Consider the following 27,254-nt stretch of genomic DNA (forward strand, 5'->3'; position numbering starts at 1 on the left):
CTTTTCTTTTCTTTTCTTTTCTTTTCCTTTTCTTTCCTTTCCTTTTCTTTTCTTTTCTTTTCAACAAAGCTGGAACTGAACCATTTTCCTAGCACATTGTATTTCAATGCTAACAGCAAACCTAGGGTAGAGAGCTGACCAGCAGCAGCATACAAACAGCTAAGAAGGAAGGAGGATTCTTGACTACTCACCTTATGAGAGCTGAGAACCACTTTTAGCTCCTCTAAGAGCCCGTAGGCCAGTTTGTACCCTCCCAGAGAGGACAAGAGCTTCCTAACTGTCTGATGGGCCTGCCTTCGAACATGCCAGGTCCGACTCAGCAGCACTGCAACAAGGGCACGGTGATACTGCCTGAAAACAGAGCAACAAACAGGTCTAGCAACAGGACACAGAAGCACCAAGCATTCAGCATTCCGTGCAAAGTCCCAGGCCCTCCCTCTCCACCACCTGCATTAACTTCCAGGAATCAGACACAGATCAGTAGCAGTAAGTGCACTCTACATACTGGATTTTACTCTCGGGGAGCCTCTGCGCGTGGTCCAGGAGGAGGCGTTCAGTCAGCTGCAGCACAGTGCACATGGCTGGGGAACAAACAAACATTTAAAGCAGTAAGTCATCTCATAAGGAAGCAGATTTATTTTTTTTTTTAGCCTGAGAATGAACAAACAGCAAGCAGGACACATTCAGGTAACTGTCCAAAATGAGCTTCTACATAAGCCTTTCTCTGTGAAGCTAGAGATAAGTCCAGCTCAGATCTGACAAGACCAGAAACAGAATTGTGAGCTAACAGAAATGCAGTTGGCTTCATTCCTGCAGAATTTCACTGACCAGTGAGTGTCTACTTTTGTGTAAATAACAGAGCAAACCAAATAATAACCATCCTGTTCACTGCGTCAGTACTGTTAATTCCTGAGCACTACTGCAACACCTTCAGTGACAATAAAATGTGTAATGAACTCATACAAAAGTGCATAATGCTATGTGAACTGTAGCCTCGGTATTTGATCTCATACCATCAACTGAGCTTCCACTATCATTAGCCCTTTGGTTTGTATATCAATATTCAACCATATCATAAGAGAAGGAACAGAAAGCCCTGGAATACAGGGTAGGTTATAATGCATACTAAGTAAGGCACAGGTGACTTTCTACATTCAAGGCATCAAGTAGCTCAGGATGTTCAACACATTAGCTGGATATTTCTGCTCACTGTTAACCAATAACAAATCATGACAGTGCTTACTCCCACAATAACAGCTTTAATTTTTGGAGCTAACATGGTAAAGTTTCTAAGGCTTAGAGAAGAGCTAACTACAAAGGTAGCTCTCCTAAGTACCCGCTCATAGAATTAAACAGTAGCTGGATATATAATATCTGACAATTTACCTTCCTCTGAAGCAGACTGCAGGAACTTCTCAGAGGTAAAAATTTGTTTTTTCTCATCCAGGATCAGCTGCCAGAAGCCACTCAGCTTCGACTCTGGTAGGAAAGAACAGATGTCTATTAAGGGCTTACCAAACAAGTAAGAGCTTACCAGGGGACACAAAATACAGTTGTTTTTTTCTCCTGACATTACTGAAGCTATTTCTAGCTTCACTTGCCTTCAGCTTAAAGCTTCTCATTTCTCATTCAGAAATGTAAACAGTCTAAAAAACATCTGCTGAAAAAAATAGATATTTCTCTACAGCATGCCTGTGAAATATAAAATCTGCTGCACCTTAACCTTTCATATGATAAGCCTTTCTAAAAAGGAAAAGGAGGAAGTTGATGTCTATCATTCAATACACAGAACACATCTGGATTTTATATCCTGGCAGATGTATGAATTCAGACAGTTCTTGTAATATGCTCAGATCTGGTCCTGCTGTTTTCCAAAGATAGTTTGTACAAAATGGCAAGCAAGTAACACTTGCAAAGCTTCATTCGTGTCCCAGCATGTAAGATCTGTGTGAATTTTCTGTCAGAAAGAGAAATGCTGCCCCAAGTGAATGGATGCTGCAATTTGCAAGGCTGCAGACATTCACCACTGACATCACCAGGAGATCAGAACACAGCCTTCCCTGGTTTAGCAAAGGCAGTGATTCTCCATGCAGAAGCAATGCACCAATTAAGGAATGGTATTTCATGCACGCAGTCCAAAAAAAAAAGTTATTCCTCAGAAGCTGCTTATATTGGATTCTGCAAGATGTTCTGTCATCTTACCAGTTTGTCCCTCAATGACAGACATCCTGCAGATCAGCAAAGCTGCAGCAACCCCTTCTGTTACCATGGGAATCTGAGTACTTTGCGATGCTGCTTTTTCTACTGTCTGGATCAGCAGGGGCAGCAAGTCCATGGTCTGTAACAACGTGTCACCTGGGGAGACAGAACAAGACAAACTGCAAAACACGGTCCTTCACGTTACCAAAGACACCAATGGTTCTTCTGTTGCAAGATGCAAGAAGCAAACCACACACTGACAGAGAATCTCCCAGGGTATCTGCCCATCACTGACTGAATTAGACTGCGACCGTCCAGGTGAGAACGACTTCAGCCCTTTTGTCACAGGTAAAATGGTCTCATCCCAACACAATTTCTATTCACAGGGTGAAAATGGCAATTCAGTGACATAAAAGGAAGTAGTTCATACTATGGGATATCTGACTTTGAAGACTACATTTCTCTAAGGGAACAAAAGTAAATTCCTGGCAAGCTACAACCATCTGTTGCATCTCTAATGGTCACAAGCCAAGGAATCTCACTGATCTGCGACCCTCACTTCCCAGGGAACTGATCTAGTTGTTCCTGATGTTTCCAGGAGCAACTCTTCACATGATACTAAAAGAAAGAAAAAAGATGCTGCAATTTTGTACATTGGAGTATTTGCAGGTGACATTTCAGCCATAAGCTTGTCAAAGTTTACAAAGTCACCTGCTTGAGAAGTCCAAAAGTTGACTGCTTTTCACAGTCAAGAGAATTATTGACAGCTACAGCCTTACCTTTGAAAGAGGCCAGCATGCACTGCAGGTAGGCGTGCCTCACAGCTGAAGTAGAGGTCTTAAGGCCAAATGCTTTCTTCAGCCATTCCACCATCTTCTTAGGGACTTCAGTGGTGAAGCGAACACACCACAGAGCCAGGACAGAGACTGCATGAACCAACGTGCCTTCATGGACTAGGAAGTAACAGTGCCCACATCAGTACAGTAAAGGCATGAAGCACAGGAACACGGGAAACAGAAAGCAGGTAACAAGGCTGGGGTGAGGAAGGAAATTAATGCACGTGCTTCTAGCAGACACAGCATTGTCTCCACAGGGCTACTCAATAAAACAGTGCAATGGATTTTACAACACAACAGGCAAGAATCAGGATTCGTCTTAAATAACAGGCCACACAAAATGTCTGCCTGAGATAAAAGCAGCTTAGCAAACCCCCAAAAAAGGCAAAAGATTTCACCTTCTTGTTGCAGGAAGGGGATGAAAAGCTCAGCCACAGTTCCAGCCAGAGCTTGGCTAGATGATCCAGAAACCACATGGTGACTAAGGCTGCCAATCCCTGAAGGAAAGACTTGTCTCATTAATGCCCAAACTTCAAGCAGTCTCCACAAAATCTCAAAACAATCACATTTTGGTCTTTGCACAAACATCTCTCTCTCACTGCTACATCTGGATGCCAAATTCACCACCAACCAGCACTTGTCTCCAACCCTGCCTTCATTTTTACACAGCATACAGTCACCTTCCTTGCAGAAAACATTTTAACTTATGAGCTTATGACAGATAGTCAAGAATTTGCCTGCAGTATCCAGAACTCTCTACAGCATTACCTACAGCTAACTCAGAATAACCACACAAGGCTCAGAACTCCCTCATTCAGCCACCTGGTGGATTTGCTCCACTTGAGAAGCAGCTTTCTTTTAGGATCCTCACCTGAAAGGACGCTCATCTTCTGTGCAACAACTGTCAGCTTCCCCTCTGAGCCTGTCAACAAGAAACAAATAGGTGACAGCTGACTTACAGACAATGGCCACGTGCTACATCAAGTATCTTCTCTGAAATACAAATGCTAGCTTTGTTACCCCTGATCCTGGATAAACCCTTATCACACAACCAAAACCAACAGAAAATAAAACACACAAAACTCCCTGAAGGCAACAAATCTTTGTTCACCTCCATTGCTTGGCCTACAATTTACTCACCCCCTAAGATGGCAAAAAGGTGTCTGCCCAGTGATTCCACAGCTGAAGGATCACTGCACTGTCGAGCCAAATTCTTTAAGGCAACAACTGCTTCATCCATGAGCTGCACACTGTTGGATTTCAGATGACCTAAAACATGATGCACAAACTAAGAGATCCTTTTTACAAACTGCATAAAACCAATGAGACAAGGATATATCTTTAAGTGTGGCCCTATATATTAAGTTATATTACCAAGTTATAGTATTGTTCTCCCACTCAAATAAGTCAATCTCGTTACCAGTAATCCAGCTGTTATAGGTGCAGACAAAAAGATGAAGAAAGCCTTATTCTGAATTCATCACTCCCTCCAGAATTAAGCACTTACCAGCCAGTCCCTTCACAATGTCCAGAGCATACTGGCTGAGATCCAGGTTAACAGACGAGAGCAAACAAGAGATTGCTGAAGACAGAAGAAGTAACGTCACATTATGTTTTGTTAAGTGATTTTATCTTTTTAATGCATCTTTCCACACAGTACACATCAAGAGCAGACAGGGCCAGTAGGGATGAAAAACACCAGAACTGAAGCCCAACCAACAGATTCATTCAGGATTATTCTTAGCACTCAGCTGTGAAATTCTATCCTCAGCACAAACAGCAGCTATCACACACCCGGACTCTTGGAATAACACCACAAATGTCACCTCTCCACATCCAGCCCTCGGGTCCCCTGTCTACGCTCACAGACCCACAGGCATAATCCAGAGGGATGCACAGCCCTCACAGCTCCAGAACTCTGGAGAAACAACTGCTCATGCACTCTGGCAGAGCAACGTACAGTGATGACACTCACTTTCAATTACATTCTCAGGGCTCCGTAGCAAGGATTTCTGCAGAGTTGGCAGAAGTAACTCCTTGAATTCAGCGTGAGAGATATAGCGAAGAAGTGGAGAGCAGCTGTCCTGCAAAGGGGACAAAGTGCTGAGCACAGCAGCAGACACTGCACATGGGACAGAAGTATAACCAGGCCTGTAAGAGTATGTCTCACCAGCACATGCTTCTGAGGCTTTGTCTTGCTCATTAGGATGGTCTTCACGTAGAAATCCAGAAGAGCACTCTGAACAAGCAAAAACAGCAATGACAGCCACAAGACAACCTACACAGCCCTCTGCACACCACTGGCCAGGCTCAACACTTCACTCCACTTTGCTCTGGAAGACAGCCCCATCCACTAAGCAGAAGCTTTGATCTCATCCTCACATAAGAGAGTTGAGCAGAGATCAGTGCTCTCTGCTATACACACCAGCCCAACACTCAAAACCCACTGAGAGCCAGCTGCAGCTTTTAATTCCTACAGCCAGGGAGAAGGCACTCTGTGTAAAAGCACAGACTCACGTATCTCCTACCTGCTTTATAAACTCATTCCACAATTTTAACCAATGCATTCCTACTGAATTGACAGATAATGAAGCTCTGCTTCTCCACGACAAAAAGCAATGCTACTCATCATCCAGCCCCCAATAAAAAGGTAGAAAAAAAACCCAAAAACAACAGGAATATGGCAAATTTACCTTGTGGCGTTTAATAATATCAGTCTCTTTCTGAGCTGTGCAAAACTGTACCACAAGGCCCAGCATTGCAGCATAGCTCTGGTTTGGTTCAAGACCAAGGATGACAGATAGGTACTGATCCACCAGATCTTGGTTCTGATGAGGAACAACAACAAAAAAAGCACATTAATGCAACAGAAACTAGAATTGCTACTGAATAAAGTTAGATGAAGCATACATCACCTCTTTCCAAAGTCTGTTCAGTTTCTTCACTGCTCCAACCACTGCCTGCTTATGGGAGCCTCCCAAGACTTCCAAAAGAAGTAAACACTGAACCTCCACCTGCCAAGGGAAACAGCCAAGAGCCTCATGGGCCTGCTTCTCAGAGAGCTCGTGTCAAACCAGAAGCGTCAGATGCCAGTGATCAACTCCACGTGCTCACAAAGAAGACCTTAGGCTGTTTCAAGATGCTACGAGCGTGATCCCAGCAAGAGATTACCAAAGAAGGCAGAAAGAAAGCAAAAGGCAACTTAATACCATATGATTGAGTATCACAGGCAAGGCAGGGAGGCACAAGGAGCCGACAGCATGTTTCACACAGCACCCTGCAGGCACCACTAGCACAGCCTAGCCTAGAAACAGCTACACACCACTGTGTGCAGAGCACGGGCAAGGCTGCCCCATCTCCTGCCTCCTCCAGAAGAACGGGAGAGATCAAAACCCACCAGAAAGCAAAGAAATGCATCCTATAAACCCAGGTTTTAAGGTGATGCTGTTAGTCATATTCAGAATTATGTGCAGTCTTTCATCAAACTGAAGACACAAGCAATATGGAAGTCCTCATCTCCAAAGGGCATTTCTACAAACCAAAAAGAACCTACCAGTTTCTTCCAGGTTTCTCCCTGTCTCTTGTCAGGCGTTGGAAAGACTGTGCGTACCAGCAGGCATGTCCAGGAGAGTGCCAGCAGGGCTGCAGAGCCACTGCTCTTACTGTTGCAGAGACAGAAGGCAGAGGTAAATCTACAGCTCCTGGTACATGCATTACACCTCCTAATCCAGTACCAATGCATCCACACCAAGACAAAACGTCAGCTCATCAGCAAAACATTTTACAGCAGAAAAAAGTACAGCTAAATTCTTAGTTTGTAGAAGAAATAACTGGTGCTCATAAGCTCTGATGGGGCTTGCTTGCTTATTTGCTTGCGTGTTTAACACTCAGAACTTCTGATCAGCACAAAAGAGGCCAAATTTCACCTGCTGAGAATGAAAAGATCTTTCTCTGATCTTTCCAGAAGCGTTACAGAAATGAGATAAATACTTTGCCAACTGAGACTGCCCAAAAAGTAACTCGAGATTTCTCATCTGCTGCTCATCTTCACAGCCATAGATGCCAAATCTTTTCTCAGCTTGCATTCCTTCCCAGCTCAGCTCTGATCCATGCCAAAATCTCCTCTCCTTCCTCCACTTCAGGTGGCAGAAGCCAATTCTCAGCTCCCTGAGGATCCCCCCCCATTCTGATCTCTCTTTAAGTGAGATAAGGTAGCAAATATTCTCATGCACAATGCCAACCACCTGACACACACATCTGAAGGGTAAATGCTGTAACCCTGCAGACATTTATACCCAGATCAGGTGCTTTTGTAAAAGCTACACTTCTGCTCAGCCCGAAGGCAAGAGGTGGATGGAGAAGGAGCATCCATAAGAGTTTATCCTCAGCGCTTCAGGCTTTAACAGAAGTAAAACTGTAACTTGGACCAAATCCACCAGCAGTAACACCAAGAAAATCCTTCTGCTTTCACAGAAGATGTGAAAGAGGTAAAATAACAACATTTACACCGAGTTAGTCGCTACTACTTAGTCTTCAAATTGCTTTTTAACAGCCATTCTGAAAGCACCAGCAATTCAGAAGTGCTTCCACACGAAGCGCCGCGCACCTGGGAGCTCCAGCCTTGCCACTGATCCCTGAAGACTGAAGTGAGTGCAGGAGGTTTTTTGCTGTTGCATCTGGCTGGGACTCTGCGAGCTGCTGAAGTGCCAGCTGCAGGGCTCTGCGCGACGCCGCATCGCTGGTGGGGAGGAAGAACAGCTCTGTACAACGATGAACCCTGCAACCCTGCCCACACCACACGCGTTGCAGCCCTCGCAGCACACAAAGGGCTCTGCTTTCTCATTGCAGCCGACTGTTATTTTATCCCTGCTGTTCCAAAAAGCAGAGAAGGTTCTGGCACAAAGCTCCGTTTCCTTCTCCAGCTGACAGAAGCCATGTGGAGACACTCCAGCAGGCTCCAAAGGAACGCACAGGCTCTGAGCAGCTTCTCTTCTGCAACCCTGCCTAAGTGTGTCTAAAGGACATCTCCACCTCACTACAACAGGACAACGACATGGAGATGGGCATTCTTGCAAACTCAGCCACAGGATGCAAGTTTTAATTTCAAAATCAAAAGTGTTGTAAAACTTCTTAATGTCAAACCTAACTTGAGAGGATCATTAGGAGACATCAGCTTTCTGGCATTTACGCAGCACTGCCTGGTAACATTTCCAGATGCTCCATGCCTGTTTAACTGATCAGTGCCTTAACACTAACAGATTGAATAACACAGCTTTCTGCATCAAGTTACTCACCGGTATCGGTGCAGAGTAAGGCAGAAGAGTTTGCAAAGGCCTTTCACTGCACCCTCGGGAAGATCTGCAACAGATTGAATTTCAGAACGTTTCCCTATAGATCACCGATGTCTTTAATACATGATATATTTAATACACTTTGCAACTGCAGTCAGGAAGTGATTTCATCATAGATGAGGGTGTTTGCAAGGATCATACTTAGATTTCTCTCTTTTATACATGTTCTATGTGTATTTTTTAAACAAGGACAATAAACACACTATTCCACAGTCGCCTTCAGAATACGGGAGAAATCAAGAGGATTGATCAGAGCGTTGCTTTAATTATGACCATCTAAAATCTCTGCACACGCTCCCTCCATACACAGAAATATTTACGTGGGTTTATATCAACACTCCATGAATCACTGCAAAACCAAGCAAAGAGTCAGAGAGAAACAAGCAAAGAGTCAGAGAGAAACAAGCAACCCACACTGCCATGAAAAACTGACGCACATGGTGCTACAGCTCCTCAATGGAGAAAGTCCACGTGAGTAACAGAGCTCTGTGCTACACACAAAACCCATGCCTGGATTTAACTGGGCAGAAAGCACACATTCCAGGTGCTGCCACCCCACGCTCTAAGAACCATCCCACAACTTTCACACGCAATTCAAACAATGGACTCCAATTTTCTCCTCCACCCCAACCAAATCAGCACCCCAACGCTTTTACCTTTCCCAGAAATGCATTTTCCCAGCTCGCTGAGGATCTCTCTCCTCTCCTTCACGCTGGCTGTAGTTACTTTCACTGCAAACCTCTTCAGTGTGTCAGAAATCTAAAAGCACACAGGGATGGGGAAAAGACATCAGAGCGCCTTTGGTGTCCACATACAGAACACAGAACCAGGGCAAGCACAACCAGCAGCTGCACAACCTCTTACTGACCAAATGCAATCAGCCGTGGCCTCATCTAGCAGGGAAAGGCTCATGCAACTTGCAGCTCCAAGGCCTCCCTGTTAAACTGTAGGATGATGGCTTTCTGCTTGCTAATCTATAATGGCACCCCTTAAGGTTCATTCACCCTTCTAAAAGCACAGTGACAAATCAATGCCTGAGAGTACAGGGACCTGAAAAGCCAAAACCCAATGCACTTCAAGAACGCTAAGGTACTTTTTAGGGGTGTGCTACCTCCTAAAGAACCCCTTAAATGCACTTCTAACTATTGGGGGCTCACCACAGAGTTCACCACACTTCCTAGAACATCGACCTGTGGTTTCTGTCATTGGCTGTGAAATCGCTTGCAAGGAATCAGGACCAGAATGCACAACTTTACTTTATTCTCATCCAGGATCAGCATACACGGCCCAGGAGCTTTGTACACCGGACTCATCAGATTAGAAGAATTTGTGCCTTGCTATAAAATTCCTCCCTTATGCCATCAATAGCACCCAAGCAAACAAAATAAACAGAACGGAATGCCTTTGCATGCACGCACTACCGCGGCTGCCGTGTTTCTGTACATGCAGGCTGCCGGGGCCTGAGACAGCTGGCCGAGTGAGGCACAAGCCTGAGGCAGCCTTCATGCAGCGCGGATGGTGAGAAAAAACTGGAAGGCAGTTTCGATTCTCAGAGATTTGTTCCTTCAGCTGCTGAAACTGCTCCAAGGAACGTACAAGCTTTAAAATTACGTGTGAGAAAAGGCTTTGTGCAGCCCGACCAGCACTCAGGATCACAGCCTGCTATGCCCTGCATTCGCTTCAGCTGAAACAACGGGGCTCCAGGAAAGGCTTGTAAAATTCACCTCTCAAGCTGAACGACTTTCCAAGCAAAGCGTTACCAGCTTTGCCACAAAGGGCGCTTCAGAAGCACAGGAAACAGCGACCTGAGGAGCGGGGATCGCCTCCGCACTGCCCATGAGCTGCCACCAGCACAGCCCCCTCGGCGGGGCACAGGGACCGGGCACGGGGGGCGGTTCGTCCCGGAGGAGGGGACGCCGTTTGGCGCCTGGAGGGCATCCCCGGCCCACCGGGACGGTACCGCAGCCGTAAAGGACCTAAGGTTCTCCTTTAGAAGCTTTCAGCCCTCATCCTATGCGAACCAACCGAGCCGCGTTTCCTCGTGCTGCTGAATCAGCAGTGCGGAGACACGCAAACATGAAAAACCAGTTAATTGTGCCGGCAGCTCAGCCGTGCGGCACCACCGAGGGACTCCGCCGGCAGCGCGGACGGGCAGGAGCGGCACCGGCTGCGGCGTCGGGTTCTTCGTGGGACACCGAGTACGTGTCGGAGCGCCGGGAAGCGCCCAGGGAGCAGCGGCGGGACGCGGGGCCCTCAGGTTCTCCGCTGGGAGCCGAGCGGTGCGCCGCGCCGCGCCCCGCAGAGGCACAGAGCACGGCCGGGCGGGACGCGGCTCCAGAGCTGCCCCCCCTCCCCAACTCCTGGCGGCTCCGGCGCAGCCCTCCCGCCCCCAGCTGACCGCCACGTCCCCGCGGCACCGAGCCAGGCCGCACGGTAGGGCCGAAATAGGGCGGCGGGGAGAGGCACGGTGAGGCCGAGCCGCGCGGATCTCGGCCGCCACCGCCGGACCGCCACCGACACGGGCCCGTCCCGCACCCACCTGCGTGTCGGCCGCCATGGCGCCGCCTGCGCCCCCGGAAGCGCTCCCTACTTCCGGTGCGGCGAGCGCCGCAAGGCACGCCGGGACAGATACAACACCGCGCCTGGTCACCCCACCCCGCCTGCAGGGGGCGCCTTGCAACAGCCCAGCCCACCCCGCTCCGCCCCGTCCTCCCCGCCTGCAGGGGGCGCCGCACCACTGCCCGCCCACCCCGCCCGCCGGAGCACCGAGCACAGCGCCGGGACACGGGACAGCGTTCGGTACAGAGCTTTATTTGCGGCCACAGGGCCGGCAGCCCGCTAGTCGAAGAGGCCAAAGCCCATGTCTTCGTCAGACTCCTCAGATTCCTCCTTTGGTGCCTCCTTGGCCGGGGCAGCAGCAGCAGCAGCAGCAGGTGCAGCTGTTTCAGTGACCACTGGAGCAGCCGCCACAAAGGCAGAGGGGTCAGCCAGGAATGCCTTCACCTGCAAAAGGAAACACAGAGCTCAGGCAAACCGCATGTGTGCCAGGATGGGGCCTTTGCTACCAAAGAAGCAACGCTCGCTGCAAGCGCTGTGAGCCCCGACAGCCCCAGAGCTGCAGGTCAGCTGTGGCCGTTACCTTTTCAGCCAGTGGGAAGCTGTAGTCGGTCTCCACCGCCACCGCCAGCACCCGCTTGTACCCATTGACAATGGAGTGGGGCACGGAAGCAATGGTCGGGTACCCGATCTGCAGGCAGACGCTGGCAACGTTACGAACACCCTGCGAGGGAGAAGTTTGTGTCTGTGCGGGGCCAGCACCCAGGCTCCAACCGACAGGCAGTGGCACATCGCACAGAACCCACGTAACACAGCTCCGGTGATCTACACAAGACATCGGTATCTAAACCATCTCCAGACTTTTCTGAAGCCTCTTCCAGATTCCACACGTGCTTCACTGTCTTAACATGTTCACCAATTCCACACACACCTCACTTAATGAAAGACACGGTATATTTTCCCTTGCTTCAGCCAAAACAGCCAACAGAAGGCGCTCCTTGGCCAACCATTTCTCCAGGACACCTGGGAGAGCTCCTGGCTCTGCAGCACTGCAGAAAACACCAGAGGCGACACTCCACCCTGGGACAGGGCCTCCTGTTCTTTTTCTCCCTGCAGTGAAAGAGCTGAACGTAATAATAAACAGGGGCTGTAGCACTGACCTCCAGGAAACGCTTGTGCAGGGTTTCCTCGGTGATGTCCAGCACTTCAGGGTTGTAAATGCTGCCATTGTCAAAGACCTGCTGGATCACCAGTCCAAAGGAGAAGGGAGAGATGTTCAGCATGTTCAGCAGGGTGGCTTCGCTGGCACCCACTTTGTCTCCGGTCTTAATGAGCTGCACATCACTCTGAAAAAAGAAGAGGAAAAATGAGTGAATACACACTGATATATTCAGGTAAACCAATACAGCAGCACACAGAAGTATATTCCTCATGATAAGAAATGGAACTGAAGTAATAAAGAAGCACAAGGAAAAGACACTGAAAGTTCACCTCCACAAGCTAAGGCCTCATGAGCAAGTGCTGCTCACCCGAAGGAAAGCAGTGCCTTAACTCGGCTCCTTACAGCTCATTAATCCTCCTCACAGCTGGGAATTGATGGAGGAACTTAAACCCATGTCCCACTCCACCACCAAACTGAACCAAGCCCAAAATGAAGCAGTGAGACTGCTAAAACGGCATCTCATTACAGATGGAATCATCAATCCTTGCTCCTGACCAGAATTTCAATGGTCCCTCTGGAAATCTTTGTGGTGATGCCCAAGGCCTGGAAAAATGAGGTCTTCTCAGGTCCGAGACCAGTGTTCTGGGCGGGCACAGTCACATCACAGGGAGCAATCGCACCAGCACGAGCAGCTGCTGGCACCTGCAGGAAGAAGAAACAAGGAGAGCTGTTGGAGGAGTGCTGACCTCTCAGGGGCATCAGCCTCATCCCGATGTGCTCCAGCAGGATGGACGTCAGCTGGGCACGCACAAGTGAGATGGAATTAAACACGGCTGAGTCACCCACATCTGGAGGGGCTGCAAACCACCAGGTAACCCTGACAGCTCTGTATTATCTTTAACTCAGCAACCGCCAGCCCCGGCACTGCGAGGTCCCACCGCGTACCTTGTTGGCCAGCAGCATGTCCCGGATCTCGGTCAGATCCTCCTTGGTGAAGACAAAGCCCACGTTCCCACGGATGTGAGGCAGCAGCCTGAAGGAAAGCAAAGCGTTCAGCCCCGCTCCTCACACGCATCCCAGGGAGGCTCGGGGCGGTACGCACTTCTCCAAGGCGGGGTTGTTCTCCAGGTGCCCGCGGATGGCTTTGCGCATCATCGTGTTCTTCCCCATCAGCACCACGGCCTTCCCGCGCAGCGACATGCGGATCTGCTGCATCTGCTTGGAGCCCACGTTGTCCGCTCCCACCACGAAGCATTTCGGGTAATCATCCAGCAGTTGCTGCGGCACACGGAGCACCGTCAGCACCGCGCAGCTCCGGCCGCTCCGTGCGCTTCCCAACGCGTTTATCATGGCCGGGCGGCGCTCGGGCCCTGCCCGCATCGCGCAGCAGCCGCAAGGCGCGGCCCGGCCCCGCTCCCCCCGGCGCCCCAGCGGCACTCACGATGATTTTCATAAAGTAGTTGGACTTCCACGTCGCCCTGTCTTCCCTGGGCATCGCGGCGGTGCTCCAAGGATCGCCCGGCGGGTTTAAAGACGAGCTGTGAGCTGCGAGAAAGGCGAGGTCAGCCGGCCCCGCGCCCTGCCCGCTCCCCCACCCTCCCGAGCCCGGACTCCGCGCTCCCCCCGTGACCCCGACACCTCCGGGGCGCTTCGGGCCTGCAGCCGCCCGAGAGGCGCCGCGCGGCGCACCCACCTCCACGAGGGCTCCGGGAAAGAAGGGCCGGAGGGCGGGGCCGCCGCCTTTCATACAGCGGCTCTCGCCCAATCGCAGCGAGCCACGGGAGGGCTCTCGCGCAGCCCATTGGCTGCCCGCAACCGCCAATCGGGGCGGACGGCGGCTCCGGTTGGGCGACGCGCTCGTCACTCACAGGAGTGGCGCCGCACTACGGCGGAAGGCGCGGCGCGCTCCCTAGCGGCCGGAGGAGCGCGCTGCAGCGGAGGGGGCGGCGCTGACGGACAGAGCGGCACCGGCACGGAATAACGGTACAAACTTTATTGGCGTAACTGCAAGAACGTAAATGGAAGCAAAGCGCAGCGAGAGCGTTACATGGCGGGGAGGCGACGCGGCGACGCCCAGCAGAGCCGGTTATTGCCTTCCGAGGGCTGCAGGGCTCGGCCCGCCCGTAGCGCCGTTGCGAGGAGGCGGCACCGGCACAGCCCGGCACGGCGCTCCGCCCCCCGCGGCTCTCCGCCCCGCCCCGCCCCGCAGCCCGAGCTGCGCTCCCCGGCCCCGAGCCGCGCTAAGCGGCGCCCCGCGCCCGTTGGGTTGAACGGCACCGCCACCGCAGCGCTGATAGAAAAGTCGCTCTCTTTAAAATCACTTCAAAACCAATTTCTGTATAAGAGGATTAAAAGCAAATTAGATACGAATTCGAAAATCAGTGTAGAAATCTTATCAAAGACAGGATACAGTATTCGTTCCCATAGTAAAACCGGGCGTGTCGCAGAGCCCGCCCGGGGTTTGGCAGAACAGTCAGTATAAAAGTTATTGCTGTAGCATCTCTTAGTAGCACACGTGGGACGGGAGCAGAGAGGGGAAGGGCCGAAGGCTGGCAGCTCTCGTTAGCAAAGAGAGGAAGAAGAAAGAGAAAGTTAGGACTTGGTTTGTTTCCTGGCTTCTTAAACCCCTTCGCTTCTTCCCCCCCTCCCTCGGGAGGAGCTCGGGCCCTGACAGTGGGACACAGCCTGCACTCCTGCTGGGGATGGGCAGCAGTGCTGTGCTCTGACTCCCTGCACCAAGGCTTCTGAAGGGGGACAGCACCCACTGCTTCCACGTGCTGAGAAGAGGCACGGAGTAACAAACCAGGAAGAACCCACAGAGTAACACCTTCATTCCTCTTAAAACAACAACAACAAAAAGTGGTATCAACTCCTTACAGTGTAATGGAACTGGAGAGACCCTTGCAGGGCCGTGGCAGCCCTGTGCTGAGGCTCTGGTCTGTAAGTCACACATGCCACGTGGCTCTAGGAGCAGAGGCAGGGTGCTGCTGAGATCACGGGATGCCCTCGCTGTGCCAGGTGTCAAAACTGCTGCCTGCAAGTGTCAGGGTTTGCCCAGAGCTGACACAGGCAGAATCCTGCATGCAGAGCTGCTCCTGGCAGCAGGGGCTGAGGACAGCCTCCCCGTGGAGCCCTGGGGCTAAGCTCAGCTGTCAGTCATACACAGATACACCGTAATGAGGGGACCGAGCCTCTCTCTACTGAGACACAGCAAGGGCATTTCCAGTTTAATGGTCCGTCTCATCTCTGGATCTACTGCCTCTCTGCAGCAGCACTGAGCACTGCCACCCGCCCCCTCCCCTGCCTGGTAAGGTTTCTAAATCACAGTAATGTTCAAAGAGACAGAACTGCCACAAGGGGCGGCAGAAAGATGCTTAGCTCCCATCTATGATGCCTTTAACAGAAGAGTTTGAGAAAGCAGTTCTGACAGTAGGGCTTGTCGTTCTGTTCTTTGAAGGTTCCTTTGTTGAGCTGCTTGAGGCAGAAGGCACAGACAAAGTGTTCAGGGTGAAATTTCTTGCCCATGGCAGTGATGCAGCGTCCCGTGATGGGCTTCTGGCAGCCAGAGCACAGCGAGCCGCGGCGCTCGTGGTAATGCACCTCACAGTAGGGCTGCCCGTCGTGCTCGAAGAAGCTGCCGTTGATGAATGGCGTGAAACATTCCTGCAGGAGGAGAAAGCAGAAGGGGACAGGTTCAGCAATGAGCTGGGGATGCGGGCAGCTCACAGACCTCAGCTCTGCGGCACAAACCGGCCGCACCGCAGGCAGTGCGAGTTGCTGCCTTTCATCATCCTGCCGTGCACCGAACCAAACTCCTGTCTGTTGAGAAGAGCCTCTGAGGAAAGGCCGAGAGATGGACAGGTACAGCCACAGGCAAGGGAAACAGCCATGGCTTCAGCTGGCTTCCCTCACACAAAGGAAATAAAACCAGCTACCAGGCAGGAGGAGGAACGCTCCTTCCCTTGGGACAGGAAACACTGCAGCACCTTCCTCTCCTTTTATCTCCTAATCTCGGCCCAGCTTCCCCACAGTGGGAACCAGGGAACGGGGACTAACAAAGTTTTCTTACAGCAAAATGTAATGAATTTGGGGCTGGTTCTAAAAGACAAAAAAGAATGTTTTCAAAAGCAGTCTCTGCAGCACAGCTGGCATTACAGATATGCTTTGCACAGGATCCGGATTCCATTCACTGAACACAGCAGCAGAAGGGCGCAGAGGAGAAGCCAGATCTCCAGAATCCAGCCCAGACACCAACCTCTTTCCCACAAAGAAAGCTCAGCTGGGCCCCAACACAAACAAGAGCCCAGCAAACAACATGCAGAGCCACAAGCAGCTGAACACTCACAACACCATGGTCAAACACCATTTGCCTACAGCAAGTCCAAAACTTATCTAGTGCAGACAATTAGTCCAATAAACAGCCTCCTCCCTCAGCAGCAGGGAGTCTTCTCTGCTTTGGCAAAATGGGCAAGAGAATCCTGCTTTGTGTCTTGGAAGACATCAGAGCTAGCCCCACTAAAACAAGCAGTGTGGCAGCAGGGAGAAGGAAAGCAGAACTGCATGAAAGCAGCTCAGTGCTGGCACAAAAAGCCTGGCCCTGCCTGGCCCCACGCAGCAAGCACTGCCATTTTCTGGCTCCACTCCCCATGCGCCACTGCAGGAGCCAGACAGCAATGGACAGGCAGTGCAGTGCCCTGAACAGCAGGAACCAGCAGCTCGTGATTCTGCTGCTTAATCTGGCCTCTGCCTTTTTGTTTCACTCTAGGAAACTCTGGCTTGTATTTGCTCTTCTCTTGGGGCCTGTAAGAGATAATATTTGCAAGGCTCTCTGAAAGAGTGCCAAGCATTTAATCTGCAGTATTCCTGTTTATTATGCCTGTTGTATGGAGCCTGCCACTATTCCACTGACGTGCATGCTTGTCTGAACAAGGTCAGTTTCATTAGTTTATGCTGTCAGATGGAGCATGAGAGGAAGATCCTCAAAATCTGATCGTTGAGGCAAGTGCTTAGAGAGAAGCTTAGCTTATAATTGTTTAAAGGTCACAAAACATGTCTCTGTTTATCTGTGCTCTGCTGCAGAAGCCCTTTAACTGCAGCTGGGAACAGAAAGAGCAATGCAGCAAGAAGGTTTCATGTAAACAGGCAGAGGAGCAAGAAGGTGTTTGGTTGCTGACATTTTCATCTCGTGGTGCTGGTGGTCTCTCATGACCCCAGAGATTCCTCCTTCCTGATAAGGGACCAGATGCCTGCAGGACGTGAAGGACAGGGGTCCAGCAGCCACAAAGGACCTTGGTTTTCTTACCCGGCAGACAAAGCACTCAGGATGCCACAGGGTGTTTAAGGCAGAAATGTAATTTTCCAGGATAGCCCGGGCACAGCCTCCACACTTGGGAGCAAACATGTCAAAGTAATCCTTGCGGCAATAGGCTTTGCCATCCTTCTCATGAAATCCTGCCAAAGAAGAACAAAGATCATCAGCTCCAGACCCTCATCTATGGCAGCCAAGCTCTGTGGGGTAAGCAGCGTGGGTAGGATCACCCTTCCTCTCCCCTAACACACAGCAGGCAGCTGTTTCCTGCTGCCCTTCCTGTCCTGTGCACACACATGCTCATCCTCTCCAGGGACTAAGAGAGTGAAAAGATTTCTGTGAGATCCTTCCCCCATGAACAGCTACTTCCTTAGAACTTCCATCTCCAGTATTTCCTGTTAACTCAAGCTGGCCCCTAATAGCAGCTCTGCCTTACACACCTGTCTGCAGTTCAGGAAGGAGAATGTTTTCCCCTCACATTAACCCATAATACCTTCAGGTCCAAAGAAAACTCCACACTGGGCACAGAAAAAGTGTTCAGGGTGCCACGTCCTGTCCAAAGCCGTCACCACTTTCTGTTCAGAAGAAGACACAAAGAAAAGTCACATAAATCATGGCTTCAGCTTGGAGGTGAGCAAGAGGGGAGGGAAGAACACATTTAAGTCAACACTGCCAACTGCACACATCAAAATAGATTGTTCTTTATAGAGCTGAGTCAATTCTTCCCCATCTCTAGCTCTTTTAGACCTTCCCTATGGCATACTTTTTTTTTTAAACCCTAAAAAGACCCTGCACACTGCTTCCTCCCTTACACAGGGCCCCTCCAGCTCTCAGGACTAGCACTGGTGCTGTTACTACAGGCTACCAGCAGAAAAGAGCTGGGGAGTCATAATCAAAACGATGAAACCACATGGAGTTTCAAAGGATTACAGCTTCAGGGAAGGTGAGGGGGACCAAACCACCTCATTAATGTAAAAAGTTGTACCAGATGGTGCTGTTTGCCTTTCACAGCAAGGGCAAAGGCAAAACAGAAGCCCCTAAAAACACCTTTCACACAGGACACACAGATAGAGCTTTTAACAGCAAGGCCTGCAGCACCTCGCCAGCGCTCTGAACCCTAGCCAGGAACTCACATCAAGGATTGGCCCATTGCAGTAGTAGCAGCGAGGAGAGAAGAGGTTGTGATAGTCCTTCTCGCAGTAGGGCTGCCCATCCCGCTCAAAGAAGTTCCGTGACCCGATCTCCTCCTGGCAGTGGGTGCAGACAAAGTGCTCAGGGTGCCAGGTTTTCCCCATGGCTGTAACTACCTGTTGGGAAGACAGATTATGAAGGACAACTCCATCTCGCTCTCCCCAGACCACATGACAAGACACCAGCTGGAGGTCAGCAAGAATGGCAAGTTCTACTACTCAAGTGGGCCCTGGACTGGGGTAGCATGAAAACTGAATTACCTATCATCTCAGGAGAGGGCAGTCCCTCAAGGGCAGAGTAGAGGTCACTGGAGGAGCTTACAGCGTACCTAGCCAGTGGATAAATAGAGTACTTCAGTTTCTCCAGCATCTCCAGTCTCTTCAGCCTCACGAAAGAAGCCCTCCCCACTGCTCCCAGCTGCAGGCCAAGGCTCAGCAATCAGACAGCACCTTCAACCCACCTGCCCAGCAATCGGCTTCTTGCAGGCTCCACACACACCCTTGGCGACTGTTGCTACCCCCAGTTTGTTCAGGTCAGACTGCAGGCTTCCCAGCATGGTGTCCAGCTGACTGCCAGGCTTGGGGGTGGTGGATGGTGGGGAGCTGCTGCCGCCGGCCTTCCCCTGTGCCATGAACTGCAGGGAAGAGAAAACAAAGATTATACAGCAAACGTTGCTGCACTTCCCAGAAATATCTCTGCTCTTGCTGCCAGTGGCACTTCTGTAGAGACAAACCAGAGGCTGCTAGGAGACAGCTACACTCTCTGCAGAAGCCTGGGAGAGCCAGGATCAAGTACACACATTCTGCCCATGCAGAGACATGCAGAGACCATGGGATGTAAAACAGCAGAGCTGGCAACTAAGGATTTGACTTTCTTTTGCTGTACACACAGCAGAAGTTACTAGCTGTTCCCAAACACTCAGTACAGTGCTCTGTAAGCCTCTGCCAAAAATCTCCCTTTACCTCATCAGTTCCTGGCCAGCTGTCAAAGCACAGACGCCATCCAGAGGGCCCCTTCCCTCTGACCTCTTTCTGTTCTTACTGCCACTCTATCCTTCTTAAAGGGATTCCTCCTCCACTCTCCATCTCCCTTTCAGCTAGATCTCCCTTTCCTCCACCTGCACTCCTTACGGACATTTCCTTTTTTGCCAAATCTCCTTTGCCCCATCAGGTGGCTCTCATCCCACGCCAAAGCTAAGCAAGTGGAAGCAGGAAGGAAATTCCCTTCAAGCTGCCTGTTGTTTACCCACACAGAGGGCAGTGGATCCACAGCAGAGCCTGAGCAGACAGGGCTGCAATGGAAACAGTGCCACGTCTGTTGCTGGACCTTTGGAAATGCACAGGGAAGGGGCTACAATCCTCATCCCAGGGGCAGCTTCTGGAACTCCACAGTCACAGTACACACGGCTTGGAATGGCTCCCCAGAGGAGAACAGGGAGAGAAGTTTTATTTAGGTTCACAACTTAGGAACAAAGTATGTGCTCTCTCTGGACACCAAAGCTGCTTTTACAGGAGAACTGCAGTAATGAGATAGAGATATTTTAGCTGACTGCACAGCAGTAGCTACTCTCAGGCCTAGAAAGACCCACAGAAGTCGTGTCGTCCCCCCCCGAGATGCTGCTCTGAAGCATGTTTTCTCCTGCCACGGAGTCAAGATTAAAAACAGATGTGAAATCCACACTTCTGAACAACCCACTAGCTGCCATCATGGGCAGGGGAGCAGGACTTCCTGAGGTGTTCGAGAGCCCTGGCAGATTCTACCCTTCCAGCCACTGGAGGAGCTCTACTCCCTGTCCTGCAGCCAGTCGTGCTTGTAGCCAACCAGCTGACTCAGTGACCAACCTTGGTTTCCACTTGTCTGTAGAAAAATTCTCATGACATACATAATTTCCCAGCCCAGCAGCACAGAAAAGCCCCAGTGTCTGGAGCCTGGAATAAACTCTCTGCCATACAGCTGTTATTGCTACCAAACAGCTACAGTGAACATCTCCAAAGCACTCCACTGCAAGGAGACTGCTCACAGGAGAGGGACAGCAGGGCCCCATGTACACAGAGCCAGGGCAGAGTCCCAGGACAAGGTCAGGCACAGCACGAGGAAAAGGTTGGACAGAACTAAAAGAATCAAATCCTCTCTCGCTGAGCAGGGGCTTGTGGCCACAAAGCACAGGTTACACAGAGACAAATCATAAATACCATCTGGAAAGAAAGGAGAGGAGAAGAATTCAACATGTAGAAACACAGCACTTGTGGTGCCTTGCTGGTGTGGGCCATGCAGATGACCTCAGTGCAGGCCCAATGACCTGAGCACACCGCCACCACTACTTGGTTCAGCCTTCTGCCAGCTCACAAGTTTGTTTCCAACCTCCTGCACACACTGCCTGCTATTTGAAGGGGACACAGCACAGAATCCACACAAATCCGTCATGCAAAGGCCCTTCAAGCTGTCCCTTCACCACAAGACCTACCAGCACTCCGATTCAGCTGGGTGCTGTAGGAGCACCAAACCATGCACTACCAGACAGCAGCTAGGATCACCACGCTGCAAGCTCCAGGAGCAGCTCCCAGCACACACATCCACCCAAAAGCACACCATGCTGAGAGGAAACAAAGGAGCTCCTGCCTTCTCAGGGCTGGGAGGGGCTGGGGGCGCGCAGGCAGCCAGCAGGTTGGCACTGCAGGTGAGGGGAGGAGCAGAGGTCACCTGAAAAGTACAACAGTTCAGGATGCAGAGGCTGGCTATCTGCTGAGACCTGCTTGTACAAATAGCATGGCAAAACACCGTGCTGCTCACGTGTGTTACACCTTCCCAGCATCCCAGGGCTGCAACCCCTCCCTGACAGGAGGCACAGAGCAGCAGCTCCTCCTCCAAATGCAACAGGGACACCTCATCACACGGGTAAGCACAGGAAGGATTGAGATTTTGCTGTCAGTTTTCCATCCCTCTTCCCATCTCATGAGAGGTTGTGGCAGGGAGAGTTGAGACCTGACTTTCAGAGCTACCTCCTTCATCTCAGAGGGAAACAAATCACAATCCCTGCTGCACAAAGGGCAGACAGGAAGCACCAACATCTCAGCAGACTGGTGCACAACCATGTAGTTTGCAGTGCTAGGCAGGCACAGCTGGCATTGATTTGATACCACTAATGACTCTGCTCTTTCATTAAGTGGTTCAGAGCCAGCCTTCACCTGAACATCGTGTTTACTGAGCTACCAAGCTGACAGCAGTGCAAAGACTGGACAACACTGTGCTTAAAATTAAATAAAAAAGAAAGCAGAAAAGAGAATCCTGCCTGCATCCGCGGGAGGAAAGCCTCATCTTCTGTTTGACAGCCAACAGAAACGACTGTCTTGGTGCTAGGGGTCCAGGTCTGGGGAGAAGAGTGCCTAGGATCTTCAGAAGGAGGGGTGCCCACAACAGAGAGCTCATGATAATCAGCACCAGAAGCTTCCCACTGGAAAAGTGGCTGGGGAGCCAAGCGGGAGGAATAGGAGGAGGCTGGACATGGAGCTGAGGTAGCTAGTGCATGGGAGGGCTGAGCTGGCAGTGGGAGGACAGGTACGTGAGAGGGAGAAGCATTAGCAGGGACTGTCTTCACAGCTTCATTGGAAGGCTGGAGCGGGGGAGAGGCTGAAACAGAGACTGTCCTCCTTCGAGGGTGTGGGGATTCTGGAGGCAATACCACCTAGAGAGACAGGGAAGAAAAGTGAGTAAATCCAAAGAGGAACCAACAAGCACCTCCTGCAACAGGAAGGCTGGAAGCACAGACCAGTGAGTAACGATCTTTGCTGCCTCGTGCTCTCCCTCCTGCTCTTCTGAACCTCCCTGGTTTACATCAGAGCACAACTGGAACATCAACCTCACTGCCACACAGCCCAGCAAAGCAAGTAAGGACAGAGGCCTCTGGTTACCATCTTTATCTAAGGGGAAAAAAACAGCAAAGAGCCAAGGGACAGGGAAAACAGAGAAGGGAACCAGAAAGCTTCCTTCTCTGTGTAGCTCTAAGAGCACCATCTTACACCCAGAACTTCCTGCACAGGCACGTACTGGGAAAGACAAGGCATCCCTCTCTGACAAGCCTCCCAGAAGGGTTTTCAAACAATACCCACATGGGTATTTGATATGCAATAGCAGCAGATTGCCTAAACAGATACCATTACCAGCACCCTTAGATATCCAATTCTTAAACATGAACTAGGAACTGAGAGCCAGTTTACTTTTCAGGTCAGAAGAGGCTGAGAAGGAGGAGTTAGTTCTTCACTTCATGTTGTTTAAGGTGTCACCTAACATACATCTCCACAAAATGCTGCCTAGACAGGAACATGCTCCAATTTCCCAGAAGTGGAAGTTCCCCTCACTTTCTACCTTCTCTATTTGCTGTCCACCATTTTGCTCTTCCCCCTGGGGTCGGGCAGTGATAATGACCCCCTCTGTCAGCCAGCCATTCTGGCTTTTCTGCTCCTCTTTTTCCTGTTTAGCAACTCCCAGTCTGTCCTGCAGCTCTTCAATCAAGCGATCTTGGGACTTGGTCTTGTGAAATATTGCAGGACCTAATTTACGCCTTGGAGAGAGGTCACGACTCATTGGATGCACATTGGAGGTTTCTTTTGTCCTCTTGATTAAAGACTTAATCTAGATGAAAAAGGCAATAGTGTCAGCAGAGAAAAGAGTAAGAGCAAGCCTCAAGATGCAACAGCACAAACTCAAGCCATTAGTGACAAATGTATGCAGGGAGAGTGATGACATTAATTCCACAATGCCAAAATTCTTCTTGGCACAGTCCAGAACAGTGACTCAGTGCAAGGAAAAACTCTGTAAGGATAACCACTGTAGCCAAAAATAACTATCTAGAAAAGGAAGGGAAAGATTACCCAGCAGAAAGCCAAGATACGAGGTGCAGCACAACCATTCCACTGAGCATTAAAGAAACTTCAGCATCACAAAGAAACACGGCAGACTTTCAGTGTGTGCCCTTTACAAGCACAAGACTCGTGGTCTGGTGCACCAAGCATACATCCAGAGCTGGAAGGAACACTAACAGGTCCAACAACAAGACCTAAAAAGGCAGAGGGACATCCTCCAGAGGAGTGAATCAGCCCTTTAACTTTTCAGAGGCCTTTATGGACTGAGCATCTGCCTTATTCCATTTAAGGAATAAAAACCCATTTCACTGGGCAGTCCCTACACTCTGCCATGTTCTGTGCTGCTGACTGACCTGCAGAACGGACCAGAGGACAAAGCAGAGGACTTAAAGCCTCCATGACATGCAGCTGTCAGTAGCGCTGCTCAGCACCACATGCTGTTAGTGTGGGTGGGCCCAGGCACACTCACACCACACACAAAACGTTAGTGCAGTCAGGACAGCCCCAGCTAGGACTCATCCTCCTCCCACATTTGTTCAGTGCCTGCCTGGCCTGATGCAGAAATCCTCTCAATGGGTGGTTTGGAGAGGCATGGCAAATCCCATTCAGCTTTCCAAGTGTTTTCAGGAGATTCTGGAGCAACTGCAGAGCTTCTGAGCTGCTCATTTTCTCCATCTTCTCCAGCTTTGTTCATGTTAGCAGTACCTGCCTTTCTGGGAGTTCTCTCCCTGCCCTGCCTCTTCTTGACCAGCTCAGGACAGCCACCTACTTGGATTTCAGGTGATACTTCAGCCTTTTGCTCCTGTCCTCGCTCCACAGCAAAGCCCAACTGTTTTTCAGTGTCTGGGAAGACAGCCCACTGATCCAGTCCCACAACAGAAGGGTCACACACAGGACTCAAAATGCTGTCACCCTTTCTGTGTACTTCTGGTACGTGCTCAGACAGCTCCAGGGCCCACAGCTCATCTAAAGCTGCTTTCACACTTCTGCCCTGAGAAGGAAGGGCTGAATTATCCCTGAACACTCCCTGCTGATCCAATTCTTTAGCTGCCTGCTCCTTCCCTTGATCACTTATACCAGTGTTTGAAACTGAGACGCTTGAGAGTCTGGGGTCACTTCTCTGCTCCTTTTTCTCACTCTCTTTTGCCAGCTCCAGGCCCTGTGCCTCCACCTTAGCAGATCTACACAGCAGCTCAGCCCTGGGCACAGCCTGGGAAGTCTTCCTGGAAGAGTCAGGCTTTCCAACCAGCCTCACCAAACTTGCAGAGGCCATCTGTTCCCCACGAGTAGCAGAAACAGAAGAGACACGTGGAGGGGGCACAGGGACCATTTGTGGCAAAGAGGGTACGCGTGGAAGAGTGGCACACTGCCCCAAAGCAGGCCACACTACAGTGCTAATGCCTTCCTCAGCACAGAGAACTGCTGAGGGGGAACCTGCTGGCACTGCCACATCCCCGCTGTGCCTGACAGAAGGGCATTTGGAAGGGGATAGCACGGTTAAACTGGGAGGAATGCTGCTGGAGTCTGCATCTGCTGAATCGGGAACCAGTTCTAGGGAGGGTTCAGGAATCAGAGACATAGTCTGCAAAAAGGAGAGAGAAGAAAGAAGGAGAAAAAAAAGAAAGATAAGAAATAAGAAACAGAGGGCAGAAAAAAGAAGCATGGTATAAAGTGTTTTAACAATTGTGATCTCCAAATCAGGAGCCATGTTGATCCTGAGCCTTACATCAGAGAAACAGGAATGAGAACAGGGTAGCAAAGAGGAGAATCGATGTGACATTGTGCTGATCTTTGCATGAGATCACAGGATATGAAGCTGAACAGCCATCAAGATCGTTTTTCTCTGCCACCCTCTTACGTAACACCTCATGTGTTCACCTGCAGTGCGATGGGGGCACGCAGCAGCTGCCAGGAAGCCAGCTATAAGCCCAGGAATGTCTGCACTGCGGGTGAAGGTCACATTAGCAACTCACTCATACTCAGCTATGTACATTCTATATTTCAAAGCTGGAAAAAAAAAAAAAGCAATCGATGAATAGAACAAACCATGACATTTCTCCATGCACTAAAACTGCTCCAGTTGCCCGAGTTCACAGCAGTGAGAACAAAGCCTCAGGGCATGCACAACAAAAGCAGATGACGCGGGCTTTGCTCTACTCACTGAATCAATCTCACCTTGGAGGTGATACACAGTGAATCACAACGGCTTTGCCAGTCATTCCATGCCCTTCTAAACTTTGCTTAGATTGCCAGATGAACCTCTTCTCCTTAGGTCACAATCTCCACATTTCAATTGTAACAAGATCAGTATTCATTTTAATCCAAAATACACCCTAACAAGAGTGACTGAGACAAATTTGTTTGCTCTCCTTGGCTCAGAGGGTTTTTAAAATAAAATAAGAATCATGGATCCTCCTTTTCCTGTTTTCAGTGGCTCCTGGCTGAGCCTTAGGAGACAAACTGGCATTGCACCTTTTTCTCAAAGAGAGAAAAATCAGAACGTTGCCGTAGCCAAGTTCACACAGTAGGTCAACCTAAGGCCAATGCAGAGCCCTGTCATTTTAAAAAACCTATCCAAAGTTCTCCAAATCCAATAGATATCAAGATATGCTCTGGTTCTTCACTGTGTTTTTTGAAAAAGCTTTAAGAAGTTAGACCCTCACATCCTAATGTAGCAACAGCTCAGTCTTTACTTACCTGTATGGGGACTTGTCATGAATAAAAGGAAAAAATTAACCAGAACACAAACATGATCTGCCAATAGCTGGAAGAGACCTGCAGGTGACCTAAGCAGCTCCCAGGCCAAGGGGTCATGAGCCAGCAAGCACACACACTGGTGAAGTCCCCAAGTAGTGCCATGGAGGGGCATCTTAGAAAGCAATAGGGGGATTGCAATTAATCACAGGTTGCTCCTCATTTCCAGGAGGAAATCAAGATGAAAAGAACCAGCAAGTACATTAATTAGTTACAATAACAAGGGAATTTCCTCATATTGCCCTCCTCCCTGTATTTTGCCTAACGTGGATGTACCTGTACAAATGGGTGTTACACTATAGTTCACTTACTCAGTTTCCAGACTTTCTAAAACAGTCAGCTGTTGGCAAGGCAGGGCTGGCATTTTGCTCAGAAGCAAATATTTCCAGCATACTAAAAGCATACTAACTCCAAATTAAGAGCAAGGGCTAAATACATAACAGTAACATAACAGTTAAACAGGAGCAGCACAATGTGCAGTCAGCTGGAGTCACATTACACAGAAATGTCAGAGGCAAAAGAACCAAGTGCATTAAGTAACCTCAGTGCTGATGAGCTAGATAACCAAAATCAAATGGATCCTGTAAGCAAAAAGAACGAGCAACTCATTAAAGTGAGCAAAAGATAAAAGGGTAATGTATCAGTCTGTAACAGCATCTGTTACTCTGGGCTATGACAGAAGTGAAACACTGGTGCTGCCACCTCTCCCACTGCCATCCACTGGGGCCTGCAGCAGCCACCAACTCCAGCTAATTACATACTGCACTTCGTTCCTCTGTCCTTTTTCTTGCAACCACACACAAGTCTGGCACGTGAATGACAGCCTTTTCTTTTTCACCATTGGGAAAGACCCCACTTCTCCCCCTTACACCCTGTCACTGGTACAGACTAGATCATCTTTACAGAGAAGTCAGCACCACCCATTGGCACAAACAGGGGAGGTAAAAACAAAGAAAAAGGACTGAAAGGAAAAAGAAAAACAGGATAAAGTAAAGCAGCTGTCCAAAAGCAGCCAATGACAATAATAATAAAAGAGAA

The 27,254-nt window shown here is 50.0% G+C and overlaps 3 protein-coding genes across 6 annotated transcripts in view; all 3 read right to left on the bottom strand.

Moving 5' to 3' along the window:
* GCN1 (GCN1 activator of EIF2AK4) overlaps window positions 1–10,990 on the bottom strand; it is a 41,147-nt gene extending 30,157 nt beyond the window's left edge. For both annotated transcript variants that reach the window (XM_048963779.1, XM_048963778.1), the window contains exons 1-18: window positions 10,926–10,990; window positions 9,043–9,145; window positions 8,330–8,393; window positions 7,642–7,773; window positions 6,589–6,697; window positions 5,951–6,049; window positions 5,729–5,863; window positions 5,206–5,274; window positions 5,011–5,119; window positions 4,543–4,617; window positions 4,176–4,304; window positions 3,907–3,957; window positions 3,434–3,532; window positions 2,979–3,152; window positions 2,203–2,355; window positions 1,387–1,479; window positions 506–581; window positions 192–351 (exon numbers count right to left, since the gene is read on the bottom strand). In XM_048963779.1, the coding sequence (XP_048819736.1) occupies window positions 192–351; window positions 506–581; window positions 1,387–1,479; window positions 2,203–2,355; window positions 2,979–3,152; window positions 3,434–3,532; window positions 3,907–3,957; window positions 4,176–4,304; window positions 4,543–4,617; window positions 5,011–5,119; window positions 5,206–5,274; window positions 5,729–5,863; window positions 5,951–6,049; window positions 6,589–6,697; window positions 7,642–7,773; window positions 8,330–8,393; window positions 9,043–9,145; window positions 10,926–10,943 (1,848 nt within the window). In that variant the 5' untranslated portion in view covers window positions 10,944–10,990. The remainder of the gene's footprint in view (window positions 1–191; window positions 352–505; window positions 582–1,386; window positions 1,480–2,202; window positions 2,356–2,978; window positions 3,153–3,433; window positions 3,533–3,906; window positions 3,958–4,175; window positions 4,305–4,542; window positions 4,618–5,010; window positions 5,120–5,205; window positions 5,275–5,728; window positions 5,864–5,950; window positions 6,050–6,588; window positions 6,698–7,641; window positions 7,774–8,329; window positions 8,394–9,042; window positions 9,146–10,925) is intronic.
* Window positions 10,991–11,176: 186 nt separating this feature from the next.
* On the bottom strand, window positions 11,177–13,852 carry RPLP0 (ribosomal protein lateral stalk subunit P0). The gene is made up of 8 exons (XM_048964455.1): window positions 13,798–13,852; window positions 13,546–13,649; window positions 13,207–13,382; window positions 13,050–13,137; window positions 12,660–12,806; window positions 12,103–12,288; window positions 11,526–11,666; window positions 11,177–11,389 (listed from the first exon to the last, which is right to left on the bottom strand). The coding sequence occupies exons 2-8, from the start codon at window positions 13,597–13,599 to the stop codon at window positions 11,225–11,227; spliced, it is 957 nt and encodes a 318-aa protein (XP_048820412.1). The 5' UTR covers window positions 13,600–13,649; window positions 13,798–13,852; the 3' UTR covers window positions 11,177–11,224.
* Window positions 13,853–14,082: 230 nt separating this feature from the next.
* Window positions 14,083–27,254, bottom strand: part of PXN (paxillin) — a 40,901-nt gene continuing 27,729 nt past the window's right edge. For 2 of the 3 annotated variants that reach the window (XM_048964452.1, XM_048964453.1), the window contains exons 7-11: window positions 19,064–19,237; window positions 18,546–18,719; window positions 17,906–17,987; window positions 17,407–17,555; window positions 14,083–15,767 (exon numbers count right to left, since the gene is read on the bottom strand). In XM_048964452.1, coding sequence (XP_048820409.1) covers window positions 15,501–15,767; window positions 17,407–17,555; window positions 17,906–17,987; window positions 18,546–18,719; window positions 19,064–19,237 — 846 coding nt within the window. In that variant the 3' untranslated portion in view covers window positions 14,083–15,500. Of the gene's footprint in view, window positions 15,768–17,406; window positions 17,556–17,905; window positions 17,988–18,545; window positions 18,720–19,063; window positions 19,238–21,222; window positions 21,304–21,892; window positions 22,286–22,965; window positions 23,233–24,009; window positions 24,737–27,254 lie in introns of those variants that run through there. The other variant, XM_048964451.1, reaches the window with a different exon arrangement.

This window comes from Lagopus muta, chromosome 17, assembly GCF_023343835.1.
Source record: "Lagopus muta isolate bLagMut1 chromosome 17, bLagMut1 primary, whole genome shotgun sequence".
Classification (NCBI taxonomy): Eukaryota; Metazoa; Chordata; class Aves; order Galliformes; family Phasianidae; genus Lagopus; species Lagopus muta.